This window comes from Schizophyllum commune (assembly GCF_000143185.2).
Source record: "Schizophyllum commune H4-8 unplaced genomic scaffold SCHCOscaffold_3, whole genome shotgun sequence".
Lineage (NCBI taxonomy): Eukaryota > Fungi > Basidiomycota > Agaricomycetes > Agaricales > Schizophyllaceae > Schizophyllum > Schizophyllum commune.
The window spans coordinates 2,070,849-2,092,531 of NW_026089540.1; the positions used below are offsets into that span (position 1 = coordinate 2,070,849).

The 21,683-nt window shown below is 57.8% G+C and overlaps 8 protein-coding genes across 8 annotated transcripts; 2 read left to right on the forward strand and 6 right to left on the reverse strand.

Moving 5' to 3' along the window:
- Positions 1-1,022: 1,022 nt before the first annotated feature.
- On the forward strand, positions 1,023-2,419 carry SCHCODRAFT_02532947 (uncharacterized protein). Its single transcript, XM_003033849.3, has 3 exons — positions 1,023-1,394; positions 1,446-1,534; positions 1,586-2,419. The coding sequence occupies exons 1-3, from the start codon at positions 1,321-1,323 to the stop codon at positions 2,338-2,340; spliced, it is 918 nt and encodes a 305-aa protein (XP_003033895.1). The 5' UTR covers positions 1,023-1,320; the 3' UTR covers positions 2,341-2,419.
- Positions 2,420-2,601: 182 nt separating this feature from the next.
- SCHCODRAFT_02615529 (isocitrate lyase) lies at positions 2,602-4,671 on the reverse strand. Its single transcript, XM_003034420.2, has 6 exons — positions 4,576-4,671; positions 4,359-4,522; positions 4,191-4,306; positions 3,899-4,140; positions 2,928-3,848; positions 2,602-2,874 (listed from the first exon to the last, which is right to left on the reverse strand). Exons 1-6 carry the CDS (start codon positions 4,633-4,635, stop codon positions 2,761-2,763), a joined length of 1,617 nt encoding a protein of 538 aa, XP_003034466.1. The 5' UTR covers positions 4,636-4,671; the 3' UTR covers positions 2,602-2,760.
- Positions 4,672-4,879: 208 nt separating this feature from the next.
- SCHCODRAFT_02615534 (uncharacterized protein) lies at positions 4,880-6,854 on the reverse strand. The gene is made up of 7 exons (XM_050344716.1): positions 6,788-6,854; positions 6,571-6,715; positions 6,271-6,484; positions 5,820-6,147; positions 5,571-5,759; positions 5,285-5,522; positions 4,880-5,228 (listed from the first exon to the last, which is right to left on the reverse strand). The coding sequence occupies exons 2-7, from the start codon at positions 6,631-6,633 to the stop codon at positions 5,154-5,156; spliced, it is 1,107 nt and encodes a 368-aa protein (XP_050201720.1). The 5' UTR covers positions 6,634-6,715; positions 6,788-6,854; the 3' UTR covers positions 4,880-5,153.
- Positions 6,855-7,662: 808 nt separating this feature from the next.
- Positions 7,663-7,896, forward strand: SCHCODRAFT_02615544 (uncharacterized protein). The gene is made up of 2 exons (XM_050344717.1): positions 7,663-7,750; positions 7,804-7,896. The coding sequence occupies exons 1-2, from the start codon at positions 7,675-7,677 to the stop codon at positions 7,887-7,889; spliced, it is 162 nt and encodes a 53-aa protein (XP_050201721.1). The 5' UTR covers positions 7,663-7,674; the 3' UTR covers positions 7,890-7,896.
- A 770-nt stretch (positions 7,897-8,666) lies between these two features.
- Positions 8,667-13,832, reverse strand: SCHCODRAFT_075401 (phospholipase D). Its single transcript, XM_003034422.1, has 19 exons — positions 13,401-13,832; positions 13,120-13,350; positions 12,939-13,070; positions 12,573-12,767; positions 12,392-12,520; positions 12,261-12,342; positions 12,117-12,213; positions 12,031-12,069; positions 11,885-11,978; positions 11,330-11,831; positions 11,225-11,279; positions 11,015-11,174; positions 10,879-10,965; positions 10,609-10,823; positions 10,294-10,556; positions 9,503-10,239; positions 9,025-9,448; positions 8,910-8,976; positions 8,667-8,857 (listed from the first exon to the last, which is right to left on the reverse strand). Exons 1-19 carry the CDS (start codon positions 13,806-13,808, stop codon positions 8,830-8,832), a joined length of 3,945 nt encoding a protein of 1,314 aa, XP_003034468.1. The 5' UTR covers positions 13,809-13,832; the 3' UTR covers positions 8,667-8,829.
- Positions 13,833-15,809: 1,977 nt separating this feature from the next.
- Positions 15,810-17,241, reverse strand: SCHCODRAFT_02491818 (uncharacterized protein; the record flags this gene model as incomplete). Its single annotated transcript, XM_003034423.3, has 2 exons — positions 15,810-15,929; positions 16,006-17,241. Coding segments are annotated over 2 exons (1,356 nt in total), but the record flags the coding sequence as incomplete, so codon positions are not given.
- Positions 17,242-17,424: 183 nt separating this feature from the next.
- Positions 17,425-19,702, reverse strand: SCHCODRAFT_02532967 (FAD/NAD(P)-binding domain-containing protein). Its single transcript, XM_003034424.2, has 6 exons — positions 19,374-19,702; positions 19,274-19,315; positions 19,172-19,225; positions 18,485-19,107; positions 18,187-18,425; positions 17,425-18,113 (listed from the first exon to the last, which is right to left on the reverse strand). The coding sequence occupies exons 1-6, from the start codon at positions 19,378-19,380 to the stop codon at positions 17,516-17,518; spliced, it is 1,563 nt and encodes a 520-aa protein (XP_003034470.1). The 5' UTR covers positions 19,381-19,702; the 3' UTR covers positions 17,425-17,515.
- A 47-nt stretch (positions 19,703-19,749) lies between these two features.
- SCHCODRAFT_02615560 (uncharacterized protein) lies at positions 19,750-21,638 on the reverse strand. The gene is made up of 10 exons (XM_003034425.2): positions 21,558-21,638; positions 21,449-21,504; positions 21,355-21,385; positions 21,273-21,299; positions 21,018-21,189; positions 20,791-20,946; positions 20,617-20,729; positions 20,420-20,568; positions 20,223-20,367; positions 19,750-20,176 (listed from the first exon to the last, which is right to left on the reverse strand). The coding sequence occupies exons 2-10, from the start codon at positions 21,489-21,491 to the stop codon at positions 20,002-20,004; spliced, it is 1,011 nt and encodes a 336-aa protein (XP_003034471.1). The 5' UTR covers positions 21,492-21,504; positions 21,558-21,638; the 3' UTR covers positions 19,750-20,001.
- Positions 21,639-21,683: the final 45 nt, after the last annotated feature.

Consider the following 21,683-nt stretch of genomic DNA (forward strand, 5'->3'; position numbering starts at 1 on the left):
TCCGGCACCCGGCAGTAAGCAGGCGAAGATCGTCTCTGAGAGAGACGGGGGTTTCCAAATATTAGCCGTATCGTGTCGACGAAGCGCAGGGGTCGCTCTGACACTTCCTTTCGCTGGCCATCTGGACGACAGCCAGCTACTAGGACATACCTCGAGTGACCTTGCACTTCATCGATGCCACACATCATGTACCCCCTCCACCGCGCGTTCATAGACGGGTAGCATCATTGGAAGTACACCACTGTAGCTGCGAGCGCCCGCTTAGCACCTCCACCATCTATCACCCCCACTTCACAGTTGAAGGAGGACGATAGGTAGCTTCAACGGCACCGCACGAGCACCCGCGACACAAGCCCTGCCCGCTGTGGCGTTCGCAGACCATAAAGGCGCGTGGCAACACACAGAGGGCCCGTGACGCTGTCGGGTCTCGCCACCACTGGATACACTGTCTATCCGACAGCTTAGGCAGTGGCAGCTGTGGCGACCCATCCATCACTTACGCCGCGCAGCTGGCCCCCATTCAACAGCAGAGCACCCCAGACCCATTCCCGAGATGGCAACGGCCGTGAGCGTCTGCCTGGTGGGAGCACATCCGGCATCACCGTGACGGCCGGTTGAGCTTGTGTCCGACGACGATCTTGACGATAATGGTCTTTGGGGAGGAGGTGAGCGCAGTTATATACGCGGCCAGCGGGCGATGAATGTTATATTGTGACATGCCTGCCGTCACGCTCACACCAAGCTTTGACCTTGTCCTCATGTCAGGCTCTGCTGCGCGTTGGCAGCGCCACCGTTACTCTGGTCTCTGGGCTTTGAACGCGCCTATGCTTATCTGGTTCTGCGCTGACGTCCTTCACATGTCATCGCGGTCTGCAGGCGCTTACTGTTAGTAGTATCTGGCCAAAGCTAATGGCGAAAAGGGCTTGCCACTGCGCGAGCTCCAACTTACAGCGTGTCTGTACCTGCCGCCGGCATCAACACAAGCACAATAGCTCTCGCCTCGTGGCTCGCGAGGCTGTCGAGAGGCTTCGCTATCAGGAAGCTTTGACCTGCATGGCCATGTTCATAGACGCGGATTCGACGCCTCGTGGACTGCCTGTTTGTGACGCCGAATGGGCATATTGGTATTTCTCTAGCCGGAGCTGCGTCTATGTGCATACATCTTATGACCATGGGCGGTGATTCTCTGGTCTATGACGGGAATCATAAACATGCATCCTCCCCGTATAAATTTGCCCTCTGCTCAGCGAGAAGTACCATCCACCAGAACATCTGCCCTTCAGTGAACCAGTCTCATCCTACCCACCTCTATACTTCACAATGGGCCGCCACTACTCAGAGAAGCAGAAGAACGCGCGCAAGGAGAAGCATATCGAGTATGTGGTGTCAGAAGGGTGAGTTAGAATATTCCACTTTGCTGTTGTGATACTGACCCACGGACTCAGGCAACGCGGTCGCAATCCTGGAATTTCCAAGGCACTGAAGAGGGTGCGCGATATAGGCTACAAGAGCATCCTACCCGGGGAGCAGCGCCGTACGTCCTCTGATTCATATCCGTCTTTCTCCACGCTAACTTGTCACCCAGTCATCCCCGCGAGCTCTTCGAACTGGCTTTCGCCCGTCTACCCCGCGCCCTACCTCAACTTTACATGGCAAGTCGCCGGCATAGACAAGCTTCTGCGCAAGCTGCAGTGGTACATCAAGTCCAATCTGGGCCCCTACGGTCTCGCGGTACAGGAGTACCTCCAGGCCGGCTCCTCGAGCTTTCCTTCTCGCATCTACGCGGCTGGTCTCGTCTCCCTGGTCCTCTGCGACCCCGCCCTCGACGAAGAAGCTCGCGCGCAGGTCCACGCCTTCTTCAAGGTCTTGCATCCGCCGAGGCTCACCCGCGCTCATATCTCGCTCGCCGGAAAGTCGAAGAGGGAGCACGACCCCGCGATGTACCAGATGCTCGGTCGTGCGAAGGACTCGCTCACCCACCTCTCACTCGAGCTCTCCTTTGCCGACAAGCTGGCGTTGCAAGCGTACCTCAGCTCTGCCGCTGCCTCGCGTCTTGTGTCGCTGGAGCTTAAGACGAACTCGGACATACAGGAGCAGGTCTTGAATGCGCTGCAGGACGAGGACTCTGCGCGGCTGCCCAACCTGGAGCATCTCTGTTTGAAGATTAAAAAGGTTGATGTCGCGGCGCTCATGGTTGCGCTGGAGAGGCGTCGCGCACGCGGCTGCAATACTCCCCTCCGCGTCGAGATCAGGAACGACATTGACGACGCTGTGCGAGCGAAAGCGCGCGATATGGGGATCACCTTCGATAAGCCCTGCCCCATGCGTTGCGGGCTATAGAACATGAACTCCTTACTATCACTGTATGGCTCTTATGTACTGTATACTACTTGCCCTGATTTGTGGCTTAATGGCTTGGTCTGTAGCTTGGTTTTACATGTATCTCACGCGCATGTCTATGTATGCACTAGCCTCACTTACAATATGATCTCGTTCTGTCTCGTTGTCGGCCAAGGTATGACCTGCGTTGAGTTCAAATGCGGTCACTATCGCTCGTGGCAAGCCCACTTCAGTGGTTCTCAATGCTGAAGCGCACGCCGATTGACATCAGGATCATTACTCCTCCATCACCTAACGGTTGGTTCAATGTATGCGAATTGTCGTGCGTGATATACAAGCTTAGTAGATGTGTACAAATACAGGTGCTAGTGCAAGCCCATGCTAATAAACAACTTCAGACCTCCACACCTTCACTAGCGTCTACAACTTCGCGCCGAACTGCGATTCCGTGACGCCCTTGCCCATAGCCGCGGTCGACGAGATGCCGCCGGTGACGGTCTTGAGCAGGTTGTCGGCGTAGTCGGCGCCGGACCACTAAGAAAGATGTCAGTCGCCGATGATAGCAGACCGTACAGGATCGAACTAACCTTCTGGTGCGTGAGGACATCGGTGCCAATCTCGCGCTCCTTCCGCTGCACAAGCTCGACGTACGCCTTCATCCCCGTCTTCGCGTACTCGCGCGCGAAGAGGTCCGAGATGTACGCATTCGAATGCAGGCCACCGAGCGTGATGAACTGCCACACAAAGCCCAGCTTGCCCAGCTCCCACACGTACGACTGCATGTCGTCCTCGCCGAGCCCCGCCGCGTCCCAGTTGAACGACGGGCTGAGGTTGTACGCGAGCCAGTGACCCGGGTGCACCGCGTGCACGCCCGCGGCGAACTCCTTCGCCTGCGCCAGGATCGGCTTCTTCGTCTCCATCCACAGCAGGTCCGCGTACGGCGCGTACGCGACGGCGCGGTTGATCGCGCACTGCGTGCCGCCCTGGTAGCGGTAGAAGCCCTCGCGCGTCCGCGGCGCGTCCCAATCCCAGAACGGCACGGTCTTCAAGCCGAACTCCTTCTGCGCGACCGCGACGGCCTCGGGGTAGGACGCGTGCGCGACGCGCGCGAGGAACTTGTCGACGTTCGCGGCGGACGCGCCCTCGGCGGTCAAGGCATCCGCGAGCGTCTTGGAGAACAGCTGGAGGTTCGCCTGCGCGAGCCAGTTGTCCTCCGTCGCCTGCAGCTCCTCGCCGTTCTTGCCCTCGCGCTCGGCGGCGAGCATGACGTCGTTGAGCGCGCCGATCGAGGGGTTGGTGCTGCCGAGGATGAAGGCGTGGTCGCGGGCGTCGATGTTGGACGTGATGAGAGTGGCAGCCTCCGAGTCCGTACGCGCGATCGCGAGGTTCTCGACGCCGAGGATGTCGTACTGCAAGCGAATCGCGACGAGGCGGTTGATGTGCTCGGAGATGGGGACGAGGACCTTGCCAGCCATGTGTCCGCACTTCTTGGTCCCGGGGGCTTGGTCCTGGGATGGGGTCAGCAGGTGCGCGGGCGAGACTGAAAGGTAAGACATACCTCAATGTGGATGCCCGCTGCGCCCTTCTCAACGAAAAGTTTTGTCAGCTTCATGACGGCGGTGAGGCCTCCGTGGCCGGTGTCCGCATCGGCGACGATGGGGCGGAGGTAGTCGATGGAAGGGGTGCTGGTGAGCTCAGAGTCGCTTAGGTGGCTGCGCGCTTCCCGCTGCTTGCGATCGTGGAAGAGCTGCGCCTGGAAGAGGTGCTCAACCTTGTTGGGCACGGTGTTGTAAGGGTAGTCTGCGCGGACTTAGCACAGGATCCTTGATCGCCGAGGAGGAAGTACTGACCAGCAAGATCGGGGCCCGGCTCATTGGTGCTGGACGCCGTGCTTGATGATTGCCAGCCAGAGACGTAGACCGTCTCGAGGTACTTGGCCATCTGCGTGACCTGGACAGGATCGAGCCTGCATACCAATTAGCATGACTCGACCCAGAGCTAAGGCGGGAAGTACTCACGCGCCATAGGTATGCGATGGTGTCCCGCGCTTTGCATGCTCGCCGAGGATGCTCCAAAGCTTCTTGCCCTGCACATTCGAGGGGTACTGGATCGGCAGCGTGCCGCGCTTCGAGACGACATCCGCGGCGGTGTAGGGGCGCTTGACGCGCTCGAAGCGGGGGCTCTTGAGAGATAGATCAGTCGCGGTCCTGCGCGCCACCTCCTGACCAAACACACCTTCCACCACTGCTCGACCTCGGCGACCTCCTTCGCGAATGCGGCGCGCTCGTTAGACATGGTGAATGGGATTGGAGGAGGGTAGGGGTGTTCAGGGAATGCACGAATTCACGGAGGATGGGTTATATACGCGGGCTCTCAAGTGATTCAAGTGATCGGGGGCATGTGATATCGCCCAGGCCCGCCAGCGCCTCCCGTGCGGAGTAGATGCGGGGCAGCATTCTGATCCAATTTCCCCCGCCGGCTCCCCAGAAAGAGACGGTCTGCCGGCGACTCGGGGCGCTTATGGGTGAATAGGAGATCGCGAGGAAGCACAGGCGCGCACGCAGTCCATAGCACGTCGAGCAACGAGATACACAGATAGTACGACGACGAGCGCGCGGCCTGGCGCGGTGTCTGCCCCCGTCCGCCGCCGCTAACGCCGTCCCGGGCGCGGAGGAAGAGAGGCGCACGCAATGCGCGGAGGCCCGCCCTCGGGGGGTGGCTGCGCCCCGATCCCGGCCGAGGCGCCGATCGGTTCATAGTGGCCACGAGTCCTGCCGTCGTGCCGCCCCGTCCACCACCAAGGTCATCGTTCATCATCTCCTGTCCCCGTCGTAGACGAGCCCGGCGAGGACGTAGCGCACGACGAACGCGAACACGCTCCCGGCTACCTGTCGGGACGTCAGCGCCGAATCACGAGAAACAAGGAGAAGTATGAGTCACTGACCTGGACGGTCATTAGGACTTTCACGAGGGTGTCTTCGCGCAGGGGGCCGAGATGCACGAGGAAGAAGTTGAGGATGGTGAGGTTGGTCGTATGGGTGATGGCGCCAGTCTTCTCGTCGACTGCGAGCCGAGTCAGGCGCAGTGCGGCGAGCAAGCGGAGAGTCGCATTCGTGAGCGGCTTTACGGGCTGCTTGATCTCGACACGCGAGGGGTAGAGTATGTTCTCTTCAGCACGATATCTATCACCTAGTCAGCAACCATCGAAATTGGGCACGCGCACTACCCACTCTGGCACCCGATGTCGAGGGCAGGGCACGATGCCGAACAACTGAGGACATGACAGTACGAAGTTGAAGATCTGGGGGATGAAGAAGAGCAGAAGCGTCTTCGAGAAGTGCGCCTGTATGCCCACAACAGCGAACGTCATGCCCGTCACGTAGCATAGCGTATCGCCAGGAAACACACGCGCCGGGTACCTGCGAGAGGTGTCAGTATCGGAGCGCTCAAATGTCCACTCGAGCCCCCTAGAAACTCACCAATTATGATACACAAACCCCAAGCAGACCGCCACGAGCGGCAGCATGAAGTACAAACTGAACAAATGCCTCTCGACAAGTTCCCTGCTCCCATACGCCATCCCCGCACTCCACACGCCGCCGACGCCGACCTCGCGGTTACTTCCCAGCAGGTGGAGGGGGATGCGGAAGTTCAGCGGCCAGGGGAGGTACAGGAGGTCGTTGAGGATGACGGAGAGAGCGATGATGAGCGCCTGGGAGACCTCGGAGCCGTTGATGCCGGCGAGGATGTTGATGCTGTTGGTGGCGAAGGTGGAGAGGAGGGACATGTAGAGGTAGTAAAGAGGACCTGGGGACGGGCGGGTGAGTGAGCTCGAGGCAAGCCAAAGTGAAGAGACGACGTGAGAGGGACAGGTAATGTCAAGTGACGAGAAGTAGGGCGAATGGCAACGAATATGATAAAAGCACATACCTAGATTGACTAGCGTTCCTAGTAGCCCACGAAGAGGCAGAGGAACCACGATTTGCGTGTTCCCTCGCTCGGCATAGTACACAGTAAGGAGGGGTATAGATGCGATGATGGGTATCGGGATCTTGTGCCGCCACCGGATGTCGAAGAGGTCGTCGAGGAAGCCGAGCATGGTGGCTATCAGGATGGACAGCAGGGAGGAGAGATAAAGGGAGAGCTGGTATTAGGGTCAGCTAGTTAATTCGCAGACTCGGTGAAGGAAGTATATAGGTCCAGCGAGGATATCATTTGTATGAGCCTCACCTGATATAGAGGGAGCTCTGTGATACTGATACCCTCGCGAATCTTCTTGGGGAAGCTTCGCATACTTGAGGAGAACGCGAACGGAATGAAGAGCACCATCGTCGATATATACACCGCCGCGCACACCAGGCCCAAGCTCTCTGGTCTAAAGTCGTCCTGTCAGCACCATGTCCCAATCCCAACCACATCCCCACCACGCCAAGCAAGACCCACTCACATCGGATCCCCATACACCTTCAGCAGGTCCCTCCCATACAGCTTCACCTTGCTATCCCTAAACACCGGCGCGAGCGCAGGGACCAAGTACAGCGTCGATACAAACGCGATGATGGAGAAGCCCAAGCATGTGTAAAGCGCCGGGATCGCGGGCACGGGCTCGAGGAAGGGGCGCGCGATGAGCCAGACGGCGATGGGAAGGAGGGACAGGAGGGGGAGAGTGGGTAAGGGGCGGGGTTTTATTGCGGGTGACGGTCGGGCATTGGTGGACGGGGAGGAGGGCACCATGGCGGAGGGAAGGTGACCGGCAGGCAAGCGCGCTGCGGCGCGTCAAGACGCGTTCGACACGATCGGCGTGACGTGTCAAGGTGCCCGCACGTGATAACTTCATTTTGGACCCACAACTCACTGTAGGTCTCTCCCGCCCTTATTTGACCCCATCAATTTGTACGGTGCTCTTGGACAGCGACCGTAAAGTCACGCGCGCCACACGCGTGCAACGAGAGTCCATTGCGCAAGCTCAGCGCACGATCTCAGGTGCTAGGCAAGGTTAGAAGTGGAGCTTCCTCTAGTGAGATATCGCGCCTTTGCGGGAGTTGGACGGTGGAGATAGAGGCGGAAAAAAAAGGAAGAAGAAGGAGCTGCGGTAGAGGATAATCAGGCAAAGGATGGGCAAATCGTAGATGATGAGGCGATGATAGAGCGACGGTAGGAGGCGACGAGACGCAGGAAGGAGGGGATGATGCTAATGACCAGCAAGAGGCAGCAGCGGAGGCTACGGGAGCTGCGCAAAACACGATATTATGCTGATTTGGGTACCCATGGACTGCATGCGCTCAACACAAACAGTCTCTGAACGATAAGGTACAAAGTGTTTGCAGCTACAGTATGATGCGCAACAAAGCAACACATAGGTTAATCGACCAAGAGCCAAGGAACCGCCATTCCGCCCTCGATGTTGCAGCTGCGAAAAAAGAAGTTCAGGAAGATATTTGTATCGAAGGTGCGGAGGCGTACCGCGCAGAAACATAGCTATCGCGGAGTCCATCATTAGCCAGTGCGTCGAGCCCGTAAATCTGCGAGCATGTCAGCGATGGTGGTAGATATCGAGGACTCGCCTTGCAAAGGACTAGAGAAGGGTTCGGGATTGGCAACAACTAAACGCTCCAACGACGCCCGGCCCTGAGTCCGAACGCCGCCTTCACTCTCCGCACGCCAACCTCAGCTTGCAGGCCAACGTGCATCGGGAGCGACGAATAAAGCCGGGCGGCTACCGCACTGGAATGGGAGTCGAGACTGCTTTCCGCCCCTTCCAGCAATCACGACCCCCATCCCGACACGACATGTCCACCGACCCGCATCCCCGCTTACCACGAATCCGCCTTGGGAGCGCCCCCGAGGGACGCCCTTAGGCGGGAAGCTCTGTCGCCAGTCCGCGGTCTGTGAGAAAGAGAGCCGCCGGATTATATACCCATCGCGGAAGTAAAGCCTGGTGGCGGTGCGGGATAGATGTTTGTTGACGAGAATCTCGCGTGTGTCTGTGATTGTTGATGCGCCTACACATGTCACATGATCTTCCGCATGTTGCCGGTGGCGTCGTCGCTCTTTGCCTGGTGCTTTCCTCACCATCTCGAGCTAGACCAGTGTGCTTGACCATGATCAAAGGTCATTACATTACTTTGCCTTGCAAGGTCTCTTACGCCCTCAATTAACCCCATCATCTCGTACGGTTACAGTGCTCTTGGACAATAGCCGTAAAGTTACGCGTGCCACACGCGCAACGAAAGTCCTGTGTGCGAGCCCGGCCCACGATCTCATATGCAAGGCAAGCTAGCCGGCGGAGCCGGAGCTTCCTCTAGTCCATTGAAGCAATGGAAACGGAGGCTCAAGGCGCCAAACTCGTGGTGGCTCAAGTCAGGACTGTCTGTACTGTACAAAAAAGAATTACGATAGCGACTGGTATATTAGTGTCCCACAATAAGGCTCGTATATACTGAGAGTCCGGATGGTATCGAACGCTACTTCACAGCAAAAAGATCGTGATTAGTCGTAGATCGGAAGAGGGAGAAGCCTTGGGGACATGATCAACTTCTGACCAGCTCTCATAGGCTGATGAGGCTTACCTGTCGGCATTGAACAAGAAGTTGTTGGCCGCATCTTCCGCCTCGAGGAACCGGGTCGGGTAAAACACTGCAGCGCATGAGCAACATACCCTTCCAAGCTCTCCGCACCACTCACCAAGATGCCCATTCAGCTCCCCAAGCAACCTCTCCATCTCATCCCTCTCCCACTTCTCGAACGGCTCCGCACCCCTCGTCGGCCGCCTCGGCCGCCCACCCTCCTTCCCCTCCTTGCTCGGCGCCCCATTACCATTACCATCCCCGAACGTCGACACGTGCGGCGAGCTCATGCCCGCGGTCGTCGCGTCGTCCGCCACGCCGCTCTCGTCGACCGTCGGGTCCGCGATATCGCCCTCCTTGTTCGGCGCGCCCTCGTCGGCGGTTTCGGACGGCGCGCGCCCGACAGGGTTGGGATCGGGCGACTCGCTGTCGCGCACGGGCTTGTTCATGCGCTCGTGGTGCACGACAAAGTCCTTGTATTGCTTCCAGGTTGTCACCATGTCGTCAGGGATCGCGTGGAAGACTTTGCGGAAAATTTCGGTCTGGATGAGATTAAGAATCATCTCCTACACTGAGGACGCCATATTAGCACTCACGTTATGCGCCGCACTCGCCAACCAGACGCCCTTCCAGAACTCGTCGCACACTGGGTCCTCGAAGCCCTCGGGATCGACCTTCGGCCGTGGCGTTGGCAGCGTCCACGTCTTCGAGCCCATATTCTTCGCCGCCATGTGCCGCCGGATCGTGTCGCGCGCAGCGGGAGCAGCCTTCTCGTCCGCGTCCGCGTCATTGACGCCCGGACGAGTAGCCGGCGGCCCGTCGTCCGCACGCGATGCATCTGCAGGCGCGCCAAACAGCGTATCATCCTCCGCCCTGAGATCAGCGTTGTTGGCAGTGTTGCCATTGACCTTGGGCGTCTCGCCACCGTTGGCCTTGGTCGCGTCGCCCTTCGCCTGCCCATTCGCTTTGGGTGAATCGCCCCTCGGTGTAGTGCCTCCATTCTGCATGGGCGTCGTCTGACCACCGTCCTGCATCGGCGTTGCTTGCCCACTGCCCTCCCCGTCGTGGTTCGCGCGCAACTTCCCATCTTCCTCACTCCCCTTTTCACCCTCCAGATCCGCATTCGCCTCCGACAAACGCCCCATCACCACCTTCTCCTCCTGCGTTGGCACCACTGAACTCGTGAAGCCGGGCACCTTCTCCCCGTCGCGGGTGTAGGTCGTCCGCTCCTCCGTCATCGCCGCATCGTCCGCGTTCACCGCCTTGGTCATGCCCATCTTGCGCGCCGCCTTACGCGCGGTGTGCGCGGTTGCTTCCGCGGTGCCGTTGTACACTGAGAGGATAGATTAGTAGATGACCACTTACCGTAAATCAACGTGATACTCACGATGCTGCACCCCATCCATCGTCGTGTGTGCCAGATTCGTCCCCGGTGTCCGCTGTGTTGGCTTCGTCACCTTGTCCGCACCGAAGTCCTGCTCGTCCTCCGGGTCCCACGCATCCTGCTCGTAGCTCTTCTGCACAGGCTCGTGCGTCATCAGGTCGTCCTCCTCCATCGTATCGACGTCGACGCCAACGTGCTCGCGCATGAGGCGGACGCGCAGCGTGTGCGCGAAGCGGCCGACCTTGAAGGGCTTGCCGGCCATGGTGCTAGTAATGTGAAGTTAGGCGGATGTTGGGATAACGGCAAGAGAGAACATACCCATCCATGAGGTCCGTGTCGCGAATGACAGCAGCGATCTCAGAGTCCCGATCACCACGTTGAGAGCGCTCGTTGATGTTGGCGCTTCCGATGATAGCCAGACGATCATCGACGATGCAGACCTTGCCGTGGATGTAGACTTGCTCGGTGGTCAAGACGCCGCCCTTGAGCTTGCCCCAGTTGCGGAGGGAGAAGACGGTGATGTAGTCGTCGGGCTACGGAGCACTGTCAGCAACGTCGAGATAGCACGTGTTTGGGGGGTGAACGCACGTCAATGCCCTCCTTCCTCAACCGAGCGAAGATGGAGTTCGGGCCTCGGGCGATGGTGCGGTTCTGGCACTCAAGAATGATGCGGATCTGCATGGCATCGTTAGTACCTTCGCTGAGTACTGGGAGAAGCACGTACGGCACTGCCATCGCTGTGGTCCACAGGGAAGGTAAAGCCAGGGATGAGCGGTATCATGATACAACACTTCCATGGCGTGCCCTCGCGGTGCGCGCGGATGATGCGGTGAACGAGAGCGTCGCCAATACGGTTCTCGATCTTCACATCGCCGACAGTGGTCCTACAGCAATGTCAGCAAACTGCCACCGGGATCGAGCCTTTACCACTCACGAAGTGATGAAGAACTGGTTCTCGATGTAGACGAAGTGCTCAGACAGCTGGATGGCTGGAACTCCTGTGAGCATACGCTGTGGGCAACATTGCTTTCGCGCTGACCTTTCAGGTACGCATTCTGGATGGAATGCTCGACCTTGTTAGGGGTGCCCATAGACCAAGGCCCCGCAGACCGACAGATCTGCATCTCGCAAGTTCCCGTCAACCCCATCTCCGTCAGCTCCCCAGGCTTGAACTCCGGCGGCGGCAAAAGGAACGGCATGACCCGAGAATGGTTCTTAATCCTCAGCAAAAAGTTCCACCTCTGCACAAAGTGCCTCGCCAGATCCCTCGCCGGCTGGCCCACAATCTGCATCGCCACGTCGTGCCACGGCATCCGCGGGGTCTTCGTGCGGTCGTACATGTCTTCCTCGGGCTTGTTGAGCGTGTGGAAGTCGAGCACGCGCGGATTGCTGTAGTCCTTGCCGGGCCAGATCGTCGAGCCGTCGGGGTCCATGCTGGGGTCGTCGATGATGACGTGCTGGGGCGTGTCCCAGCGACCGAAGCAGAGGTCAAGCCCGCCCATGAAGGCGATGGCGCGGTCGATGACGCAGAGCTTCTCGTGCTGGAGGAGGATGCGTGAGCAACGGCGATAGCGACCTTTCAGGATGCACGCACATGAGCCCAGTAGAAGGTACCGGTCTGGAAATGCGACGGCGAGCGCTGCACTAAGATGTTGGGGTGAAGAGAGGTAAGGCGCTGCTTCGCGTAGCTGTTGTGCTTGTTAGTATCGTCAACAACACAACGAGAATGTTTAGGCGCACTTGCTGTCCGTCGGCGTCGTTCGGTTGGACACTTCTTGGCTAGAACAGGGTAAGCAGACGGCCTTCATGAAAAAAGTATCACGCACTAGACTATCACGTAGATCTTGACGCCCTCCCGCGCCTTCCTTTGCAGGAGATGGTCCAGACGGTACCTATCCTTGTGGGGTCTTCGCATCTGGAGTTCTGTGTCACAATTAGTAGATGTCTCGAGAACAACGACAATGTCATACCCGGGGAGATCCACCAATCGTGAATGTAGATCGTCTCCCTTGCCATGAGGATAGCCCGCGAGAGGTTCCAGAAGTAGTCGCGCTGTAAACACAGGTCAGCAACTTCGCAAGGACATCGACAGCGGACTCACACCATCCACGAGCCACTGCGCGGCCACGTTTAGTCGGATTGGCGCGAAGCTGTCGAAGCGATTGCCACCCGTGTAATGCGACGTCGCCGCGACCTTCTCCAATGCCGTGATCCACTGCAGCATTTGGCGCTGCAGAAGTCATTAACCCACTTCCCCCTTAATCCACAACTACAACACTAACCTCATTTCTCGCCGACAACTTCAACCTCATCTGCGAATTCGTCACATAGAACGTATGCTTCGACACCTCGCCCTCTTTCTTCTTCTTCCTCTCATTCTGCGCGTCCCACTTGATCTTGTTATCCTCCGTGAACCCCTCGTGCTCATCGTCTGGCCCCGCCGTCAGCGGATTCGTGTTCGTCGACGGGTCGAGCAGCTGCTCCCGATCGCCTGAACCAACGGAGGAGTCCGAGCTCGACGACGAGCGCGAGGTGACGTTCGACGGACGCCCGTCACCCTCGATGAGGTTCGGATGGCTCTTGGTGCGCGGGTGGAGTGGGTGGAAGACTTTGGAGAGGCGGGAGCGGATGGAGGCGGCGCCGGCGACGGAGGATGCCTTCGGGTGGTTGCCCTCGTTTGCGGTCTCGGGGTGGAGGAGGTTGAAGCCTTGGCGGTAGTAACGCTTAGGTCGCTCGATGACGAAGTCGCTGTCAAGCAGGAAGACATCCCATACTTTGAGCTGAGGAAATTATCAGTAGACGTACCAGCAATCGATGCCTAGACCTCACCTCTCCAGGCTCTTCCAGCGCGACGAGGTAGCTCTCGCGCACAGCGCACCAGCGCGTCTGTCTTTTCTCGCGCAGACTAGCACCCTTGCGGCCGAACCCTCCCCTCGAGCTCGAAGATTCGATCTGCAGATAACCTGCCTTGTACTGCGCACCACCAGATTGCGCAAGTGCGATCGACAGCGCGCTAATTTCCAGGAAGCCGGCCAACCGGTTCGTCTCGGGATGGAACATCTACGGCAACTCATCAACAAGAAACCTTGCTCGATAGAAGCGTCACTTACCACCGCACGGATGAGTTCGACGAGATAACTCTCGAGCGCTTCCCGCTGCAGCCGAGCAAAGTCCGCCTGCGAGATGTCATTCCCCTCCTTGCGCAGGAACTTGAAGTAGGGCAGGCTGGTGCGAGGGAACTCGGGCAAGTTCTGGATGTCCCGATTGTAGATGTGCGAGAGCTGGTAGCTACCGTGGAGAGAAATGAAGTCGCGGAGTTGACGATAGACGACCCATCGCGCGGCGCCGTTTGCGTACTCGCACTCGATCCGGAACACGCTTTTGTGGCCATGGAGGGGATGTATGCTGTCGCTGACTCGAATGCGAAGCCGGTGGAATAGAATGGGTATGCGACGTTGTCCCTTGTCATTACGTTCGAACCACAGTGCCAGCATGAGGGCCGACAGGCCGCCGGTCATGAGCTCGTCCGTGATGTTGACCGTTTGCGGTGCGACAGCGATCTGTCCAGAAGCGGGCTGCGCTTTATCGACGACGTGGGGAATGAGCGAGCGCAAGCGCTTCCATTTGGCGTGCCCTGCCCGGCTAGTGCGTGGACTAGAGTCTGGGACCGAGCTAACGCGACGGAGATGAGAGGGGACTCGAGGGGCGGTGACTGGGGTGGGAGGGGCGCCGGTGGAGGGACCTTCGTGCCCATCGGTGGTATTGGGCCCTTGAGATGGGGTATCCGCGCCACTGAACTCGAAGCCTTGCTTCTCATCCCGCGGAGACTCTTGGAACCATCGCATGGGGTTCCACGGCTCGTCAATGATCTTGCTGTCGCGTTTCTTGCCCTTCTTGTCGTCCTTCCACCTGCTCTCGAGCGCGCTACGAAAGTCGGAAGTATTGAATGGGAAAGCCTCGCCATGCTCGGTCGTCATCATGAAGTCGCCGTTCTCGTGCTTGCTGTTGGACCGGGACGCGGCGGGCGTCTGCCCCGGCGAGTATGCGAAGGACAGCGATCGTGGAGGACCTGTTCGTGTGCTCGGAGTGGAGACCGACACGTTTCTGAGATGGCTGCGAGCCTTGTGCTGACCGCCGAGCGAGGCGGTCGAGGATGGGTAGTCGTCGGACGGCTTGCGGGATGTCGTGGGACGGCTCTGAGATCGCCGCTCAAGTCGCTGTGAATCCAGTGACGGATGATGCTCTGTGTGGTCGGGTGACTGGGCATTATCCTGCCCCGCCGACGCCGCCGCGTGCACGACGGTTGCGAGCGACATTGGAGAAGTTTGTGAAGGAGCGTGGGCTGGTGGGTATATATGCACAGACGCCCTGGACGAGGAGGAGAAGGAGCACCGTCGCTGACTTCACCGCTCGCGGGCTGGATGAAATGGTTGACGTTTGGCGGCGCCCTCCATCCTGACGCGATGACGGTCGACCGCCGGTCCGGACATCCGATCGGCCATCAAATCTTCACGTGCCGGTGCCTGAAGTTCAACTTGAACTTGGAGTAGGGCGCCATCTCATGTGGACGGCGAGGAGACACGCATCGGCTACTGCGGCCCAAGAGAAAAGTCGTGGAAAAAACGAGCGATATATTTTGTCAAATCCAGGCAAGCTTGTAGAGTATCTTCCTCCCAGAAATCCCGGGTCCCCGACTCAACAATGGGCTGCCAGTCTGCAATGCGATACCCTTTCGCCTCCTGCGCGACGGCAACCTTTTCCAACCACGACACATGAGAACACACGACACATGACTGGTTCAATTCTTAACCTGGATTTGGGCGTATGGCCGCAACTCACCGCCGATTGCTAGGGGCCGGTAAGGTGCAGCGCGTCTTTCCGAATGGTAAAATAATGTATGGCTATCACCTCGATGAGAAAGTATCAAACGGACTCGGGCATGGCAGGTGTTTGCATTCTCTTGATCGTCCTTCTCGACCAATCTCGTGCCCATCTGAGAGCCAAACAACAACTTTGCAAAGAATATCCAGCGACAAGTTACAGGAGGTGTTGCCCAGAGAGCTTGCCATAACTAAGCCATATTTTCTATGATGGGCCGCCATTCCGCGACATGATACCCTCCTTCTACCACCGAGGCAGCATGCTGCTCCAGAAATGATACAGAGGAGCTCACAACCTTGAGGTCTATGGTTCCGCTGCGCCCCGGGCCTCTCATGCAGGCCATCACGACTACGCTGTCTTCTGGGAATGACGGGGCGTTGGTGCTGTAAGCAACCGTGTACTGTGTCGGTAGTTTGCTCAAGAATACGGTGACCACGTATATGCGCGATACCCGGGATCGTGGAAGACGGCTCTGCACACGCCTCAAGCTATGACAGATGGTAGGCGAGTGCGCAAGGGTATACCAGCGTGTCCACATAGCGACGAAGTGCGCATCCCATGGCTTAAGATTCCCTGAGTAATACAGGCCATCAGTGCGTTGACGCGTACGCGGGGAGTATTCGTACCCTGCGTGAAGCCTAGGTGACATGTCCCTTCCGCTCCCTTGCCGCAGTCTTTCTTGTGCGACGCCCGATGAGCTCGTTGGCAATCTTCCGAGCAATATGAAGCATTGAAGCAAGGACAGCGTCGTATATGTACTGATCCATGCGAGGTACGAGACGGGCACTGGGGGAAGAGTTCAAGGATGCTCCAATGATTGGTTGAGGCACTTACCTCTACATTATCGCAGATGTCCCGATACGCATCATTCATGAGCTTCACTCGGCATTCCAGCCAGGCGTCAGAACTCGTGAATGGATTGTCTCCAGGTCTCGATGGGAAGATCGCTGGTATCTGACCATCAAGAGATAGTGCACGCAGGACGCGGACATGGTACGCATTTCCCAAAATCGCTTCCAGGATCGTCGCTTTCTGGCCCGTCTCAGGCATCCCAAGCGCCAGAGGAAGAAATCCTGCTCGCAAGGCCCATACAATAGGTCTTTCATCGCGCGCGCTAACCCAGATTGTCGCTACGATCAAAGCCACCCCTGTGGTCCAGTATGCACCATCGTCCCGGCTAGCGATCGTGCGCAAAATAGACACCAAGTCGCAGATGATATCGTGCGCAGGCTTCAATAGCGGGATGACCTCCATCGCAAGCCTAGTGAGCGCCAGTATTTGGATAGAAGCTGCCGTCGGTACAGATTCGGGAGCCTCTGCTAAAGCGAGGCGGATCTGAACCAGAGCTTTGCGATAGAGGCGCCGCGGATGGTATCGGACAGCGGAGAGTGCCGCAGGGGCGCATACCGGGCTGATATACGGGGGAGATACCTGGCAGATACTCTCTTGTTCGGATCGAGTACCGCCCTCAGCCTCCCAGCGACGATCCTTTCCGGCAACGAACATGGCTTCGGTAACCGCGTCCCCCAACATATGAAGGCAGTAGAGGACATCAGTGCTCTCACCGACATGGTAGGTGTCGAAGTGTAGCCAGAGATCGAATAGGAGATCACAAAGATTCTGGGACTCCGCACGCTTCTTTTGTGCTGCACTGTCTTCAAGGGCATAGATAGACCCGAAGACGCTGCAGAGATCGGTTAGAGGGATCATTGATGGACGCGCGTTGCGGATGCGATGCTTTGGGTGCAGAAAGTCCAGCCATGGCACCAGCGTTGGCCATACAAGTTGTATGCATTTATCGATGTCCTTCCCGATGCCCTCCACGTCCCTTTGTACCGTGAATATGGTGATCAAATGTCTGAGGTCTTCCGGCACGCCGGTGATGATGGGCGAATGAGGGATTTCGGAAGGATTCAGCGTGCTCGGGTCGCAGCGCAGGTACTTGAAAGCATCCAGGCTTCTCGCATATCTTCTACTGATATTGACGTCCTTGCGCGATTCGTCATCAAGCAGCATCGTATGGGAGTTGGATTGGGCGCTGTGGATGCGGCTGATGGACTGCAATTCGTTAATTGATGCGAACGCGAGTCGCACTTCAACAGAAATGTACCTAGACAGTATTTGGAGCGGTCAGGTGAGCGCCTATGCGTATGGAGGGACGCGATGGCACCGTCGATGAGCGTGTAGAGAGACACAGCAATCCGCATCCGTCCGAAAGAGTGATACGCACCGGCGCTTGCCGTCATCACACGTGATCAGTTCAACTGTGCGCATCAGTCTGCGGTACTGATACTGCCCAACACTCGATCGTGTACAAAAAAAGTCATAGTAGCGACCAGTGGCACTAAGCAGCCAGCCTGATCCCGGCGCCTTTGCCGGCCTGACGTCCAAGTACGGCTCCTGCAGTCAAACCACTTCCTCCAGGATAATTGTGGTAAAAGAGGCCGCCCACGACCTCTCCAGTTGCAAACAATCCAGGTATAGGGGCGCTTCTCGCATCGGACAGAACGCCGCTCGTGTCGCAGTCGATGGCCAGGCCGCCGAACGTGAACGTGATACCACAAGTGACAGCAACGGAGACGAACGGCGGCTCCTCCAAAGCTGTTGCCCAGTTGGTTTTTGCTACACTGAGCGACTTCTGCGAAGACTGGGTCGACAGGCCGTCCTTGACAGCAATATCAAGCCTGCGATCTGGATGCTCCGTCAGGTGCAAGCGAACTGCCTCATTGAACTCCTTCACGGTCTCCACAAACCGCCGCTTGTCCTTCAGTCCCTCCGCTTCCAATCTATCGGCCAGATCCTCGATGCTATTCGCCGTCATCTTGCGTACGACGCCGTCGCCGTATTCTTCTTCCCGGAGCTTGGGTACCATCCGCCCATCGAAGACTTGAAAGGCCACGCCCCCGGGCTGCTCCAAAATCGCGCGGCCAAACTTCGCGTACCTAGAATATTGTTCAGTGAATGGCCGTCAAGCGACAGTCTCCATGACAGGGAAGACGGGCGGCGCGCACTAACGTGTAGTTCCTGAAGTCCTCTCCTTCGTCTACGAAGCGCTCGCCGAGAACATTGACCATAATACCGAGCGGATATCCCGACTTCGTATATGCATTCGTCATCTCCAGGTCACCTGCTTCCAGGCGCGCGTTGGCGTCCCAAGTGGTACTGTGGCACCCAGCAAAGTCGCCTGTCAGACGCGCACCCACGGCCTCCGCCAGCGCCAGGCCGTCTCCCGTGTTATGCGGCGTCCCTCGGATCTTTGGATGAGCAAGGCGCGTGAGCTCAAGCATTGTCCGGTTCAAGGCGTTCTACATACCCGAGCATGGACCCAGCCCTCACCCAGGTGCTTCGCGCGCAGAACAGGGTTGGCCTCAAAGCCTCCGCAGGCCAGGACGACAGATAGGGTGGTAACGCGCACCTCTGAGCCGGTCCCCGAATCACGTAGAACGACGCCAACGATGCCACGCTCTCCGTCGGTGAGCAAAGAGACTGCGGCCGATTCGTACCGCAGCTCGATGCCTGCTTCCCGGAGCCTTTCATGGTGCGCGCGAATCAGTCCCTTCCCACCGTCCTCTACCGCAAGGGCCATCCCACCCCAGAATTTCTTCCTGCCGTGTACCTCGTATGCTTGGCGATGGAAGGACAAGACGAAGGGTACTTGGACCGAATCCGCTAAACACTGTATGGCGTCGCGGGAGCCTCTGACCACCGCTTCAACGAGCTTTGGGTCGGGCTGACCCTTCCCTAGTCGCATGATATCCTCGCGAAATTGCTCTGCAGAGTACGCCTCCAGATCGATTTGGGCCTTCATTTCGGGCGTCACATTGCGCACGAGCGGCGCCAGGTCCTCTAGACCTCCATGGACAGTACGCATCGCTCCAGCAGTGAACAGGCCATTCCCACCTGCCCACTCCTTGGGGCACTTGTCCGTCACAAGGACTGCGAGCGGGGATTAGTGCCAGCTCCCCAAGCTCCCTCGTTCTCGCTCGGACCTCCGACTTGCCTTTCTTACAACCGAACTGAACCGCGGAAAGCGCCGCACAGCAGCCTGCATGACCTGTACCCCGTCAGCGAGGGCGGCGCTCACAGACGGCGCGGGACTCACCAGACCCGATCACAACACAATCGAAGCGCAGATCCTCGCTACCTGGCTCCGCTCGTCAACTCTGCGCGCGCCCCGCACGGGCAATGGCGGAAATACGTACCTGACATGGGCTTCCTGCTTGGCACTCAGAGGCAAGAGACGAATCGATGAGTCCCAAACTTCGGTGTGCACGTGAACGCATCACAGTCACTGACGGATTTAGCGCCCCATTTCCCGGTAGGCGAGCTGGCTGTTCCCTAAACGGCCTTGCGGGCGTGGGCAGACAGCCTTTGCGCGAGCACGAGATGCGTGCCGCTGAATAGGCGGTCCGTAAATACGAGGAATTCGCGCCTGTACCATCAGTTCAACTAGTCGCGTGAGCTGCTATAGCGTGTCTTCGCATCACCGCAAAACAAGCAACTGAATGCATGCCTTTACGTGTAAGCATGCGGAGAGATATCGGCGGCCCGGCAACATGCGAATAGGGATTGACGCTCAGGAAGGTAGAGAGGCTCGGCCGCAGTAGGAAATTGCCGTCGTGGGAGATCGCACTTCGTGGTGAACCCCAACATTTGCACGATGCACCTGGACGAGCCAAAAAGGAAAGATAAAGTGGGACATAACAAACGTACGACGAGGAAGGTGCCACAATCAGGGATCGCACAGTTCGTTGTACGCCGCGGCTGATAGGTCGAGAGAAACGCATGCACGGCGAAGAGAAGATATCGCATACAGGGCATAGTATTGACCTATGGGATGTTCATACGAGTGACGGTCCCGGCGCCCGTATGGCCGTCGAACGCGAAGAAGTTGGCGATAGGTGCTTCGCGGGCCGCGAGACTTTTGAGGATATCTTGACCGAGCATGCCACCCACGACAGCGCATATGGGATTGAACTCGTGAGCAGCGGTAGTGGCCAACGCTCTGCCAGAATATGAATAGACGGGAAGATATAGAAAGAGCCACGCACTCGACAAGGTCTCGTGGTATGCGCGTCAGGACTTTCTTGTCAACTCCCGCGCCGGCGATGAAGTCGTTCGCCAGCTGCTCGAGAGAATCGACGTCTTTGACTTCGGCAGGAAGCCGACCGTTTCGGGCCTCGAATTCCCACATGGCTTCCCCGGAGCATCAGTCGTGGGTTCATGAGAAAAGGAGAAGCCTCCTGACCGAGAATTGTGAACAAGATGGCGGGGTTGACTTCCTTCGTTTGGCGCTTCGTCATTGTTGACCACTTGTGCTGGAGCGCTTCCTGAAGGGACGGGTACTCGACGGAGACCTTGACGCTGCGGGGAACGTCTTTGGTGCCAGTTCGGTCCCTGTGTGGGGGTTGAGTGGTGTTCTGTAGGTAAAGACAACGTACTTACGGAGAGATAAATTCGTGGCGCAGCAAGTCGCAGAAGATGTACCCAAGCAGGCCATAGCTGCCACCAGAGTAGAAGGGCTTCTTCAGCCGTCGGCATGCCTCATTGAGTCGGCTCTACCCGAGAAGGTTGTTTAGCATCAAATTCAGGACGCAAAAACGAGCAGGCATCGCATACCAGTTCAGCACGAGATGAGTCAGTTACACAGACGAGGTCCACCGTTTGGATGAGTGTGTCCAGGGCGGAACCGACAAGAACCGAACCGTCTGAGATGATCTCTACAGTGACCAGAGGATTGAGACTTTCCACTCTGCTTTTCGCGGCTTCCACTCTCTGCAAAGGCCATGTGAGCCGAAGATACCCCAATAAATATCCGCAACCATTGCCCGAAGACGAACACTGACCTTTTTGCCCACATCTTCGTCTCTGAAGAAGAAGCACGCGCCCAGGTCTTCTTCAGCCACGGCCGCCGGGTCGACAATTACAAGCTTGCCAATTCCAGCGAGAACAATGTTTTTGATAGCTTCCGCGGCCACCCCCTTGAGGTTTATGACCAGGATGCTGGCATTTCGCATGCTGCCAGCTGCGTGTTAGCATGCGTCTTCGAGAACGTATACACTCATGCGTCCACCAGCATTCAGTCTATCATTAAAACGTACCGCTGCTGCGCCTCAATACCCCAAAGTCTGTCAGAAGTTGGTTCAGTGTTCTAGCTTCAGCGCGAGAGGAGAGGGTCCCCACCGTATTTGTCTGTCGTATACGGCCGCTTCATCTAAGAGGGCACATTAGATGCTTCAACGCGGGTGTGGACCTAAGGTCTTCGTATTCCTCGCACCTTCAGTGATCTGTACGGGTACGGTCTTGCTGCCAGCGTCCATTTTGACTCCACAGCTTGGAGCGCTGTTTGAGTGCCGCATACCAGTAACATGGAAGTGCCCACGTACCCCAAAATGAAGTCAAAATTCTTCGATGAGGTTTCGTATGTTCCAAGACAGTTGCTGAAACAACACCCTCGCCAGTGCAAGACGCGCCAAAGTCAACCAAGTTGTGACTGGCGTCCTCGCGTCGCG

What these genes read in the sequence shown, in the direction of transcription:
- SCHCODRAFT_02532967 (XM_003034424.2), bottom strand. An exon ending in TCAGTTCGGTTGTAAGAAAG is followed by an intron (nt 19,108 to 19,171) that starts GCAAGTCGGAGG and finishes CCCCGCTCGCAG; the next exon opens with TCCTTGTGACGGACAAGTGC. An exon ending in GAGGACTTCAGGAACTACAC is followed by an intron (nt 18,114 to 18,186) that starts GTTAGTGCGCGC and finishes ACAATATTCTAG; the next exon opens with GTACGCGAAGTTTGGCCGCG.
- SCHCODRAFT_075401 (XM_003034422.1), bottom strand. Translation starts at nt 13,808, where the DNA reads ATGACCGGCGGCCTGTCGGCCCTCATGCTGGCACTGTGGTTCGAACGT. An exon ending in CGATTGGTGGATCTCCCCGG is followed by an intron (nt 12,214 to 12,260) that starts GTATGACATTGT and finishes ATTGTGACACAG; the next exon opens with AACTCCAGATGCGAAGACCC. An exon ending in ACGACGCCGACGGACAGCAA is followed by an intron (nt 11,979 to 12,030) that starts GTGCGCCTAAAC and finishes CAAGCACAACAG; the next exon opens with CTACGCGAAGCAGCGCCTTA.
- SCHCODRAFT_02615560 (XM_003034425.2), bottom strand. Translation starts at nt 21,491, where the DNA reads ATGGACGCTGGCAGCAAGACCGTACCCGTACAGATCACTGAAG. An exon ending in CGCCACGAATTTATCTCTCC is followed by an intron (nt 20,569 to 20,616) that starts GTAAGTACGTTG and finishes ACCCCCACACAG; the next exon opens with GGACCGAACTGGCACCAAAG. An exon ending in CATCTTGTTCACAATTCTCG is followed by an intron (nt 20,368 to 20,419) that starts GTCAGGAGGCTT and finishes GCTCCGGGGAAG; the next exon opens with CCATGTGGGAATTCGAGGCC.
- SCHCODRAFT_02615534 (XM_050344716.1), bottom strand. Translation starts at nt 6,633, where the DNA reads ATGCGAAGCTTCCCCAAGAAGATTCGCGAGGGTATCAGTATCACAGAG. An exon ending in CAGAGCTCCCTCTATATCAG is followed by an intron (nt 6,485 to 6,570) that starts GTGAGGCTCATA and finishes CCCTAATACCAG; the next exon opens with CTCTCCCTTTATCTCTCCTC. An exon ending in AGGAACGCTAGTCAATCTAG is followed by an intron (nt 6,148 to 6,270) that starts GTATGTGCTTTT and finishes GCCCGTCCCCAG; the next exon opens with GTCCTCTTTACTACCTCTAC.
- SCHCODRAFT_02615544 (XM_050344717.1), top strand. Translation starts at nt 7,675, where the DNA reads ATGATGCGCAACAAAGCAACACATAGGTTAATCGACCAAGAGCCAAGG. An exon ending in TTCCGCCCTCGATGTTGCAG is followed by an intron (nt 7,751 to 7,803) that starts CTGCGAAAAAAG and finishes GCGGAGGCGTAC; the next exon opens with CGCGCAGAAACATAGCTATC.
- SCHCODRAFT_02532947 (XM_003033849.3), top strand. Translation starts at nt 1,321, where the DNA reads ATGGGCCGCCACTACTCAGAGAAGCAGAAGAACGCGCGCAAGGAGAAG. An exon ending in GAGTATGTGGTGTCAGAAGG is followed by an intron (nt 1,395 to 1,445) that starts GTGAGTTAGAAT and finishes CCACGGACTCAG; the next exon opens with GCAACGCGGTCGCAATCCTG. An exon ending in CCTACCCGGGGAGCAGCGCC is followed by an intron (nt 1,535 to 1,585) that starts GTACGTCCTCTG and finishes CTTGTCACCCAG; the next exon opens with TCATCCCCGCGAGCTCTTCG.
- SCHCODRAFT_02615529 (XM_003034420.2), bottom strand. Translation starts at nt 4,635, where the DNA reads ATGTCTAACGAGCGCGCCGCATTCGCGAAGGAGGTCGCCGAGGTCGAG. An exon ending in AGGTCGAGCAGTGGTGGAAG is followed by an intron (nt 4,523 to 4,575) that starts GTGTGTTTGGTC and finishes CTATCTCTCAAG; the next exon opens with AGCCCCCGCTTCGAGCGCGT. An exon ending in GCCGGGCCCCGATCTTGCTG is followed by an intron (nt 4,141 to 4,190) that starts GTCAGTACTTCC and finishes AAGTCCGCGCAG; the next exon opens with ACTACCCTTACAACACCGTG.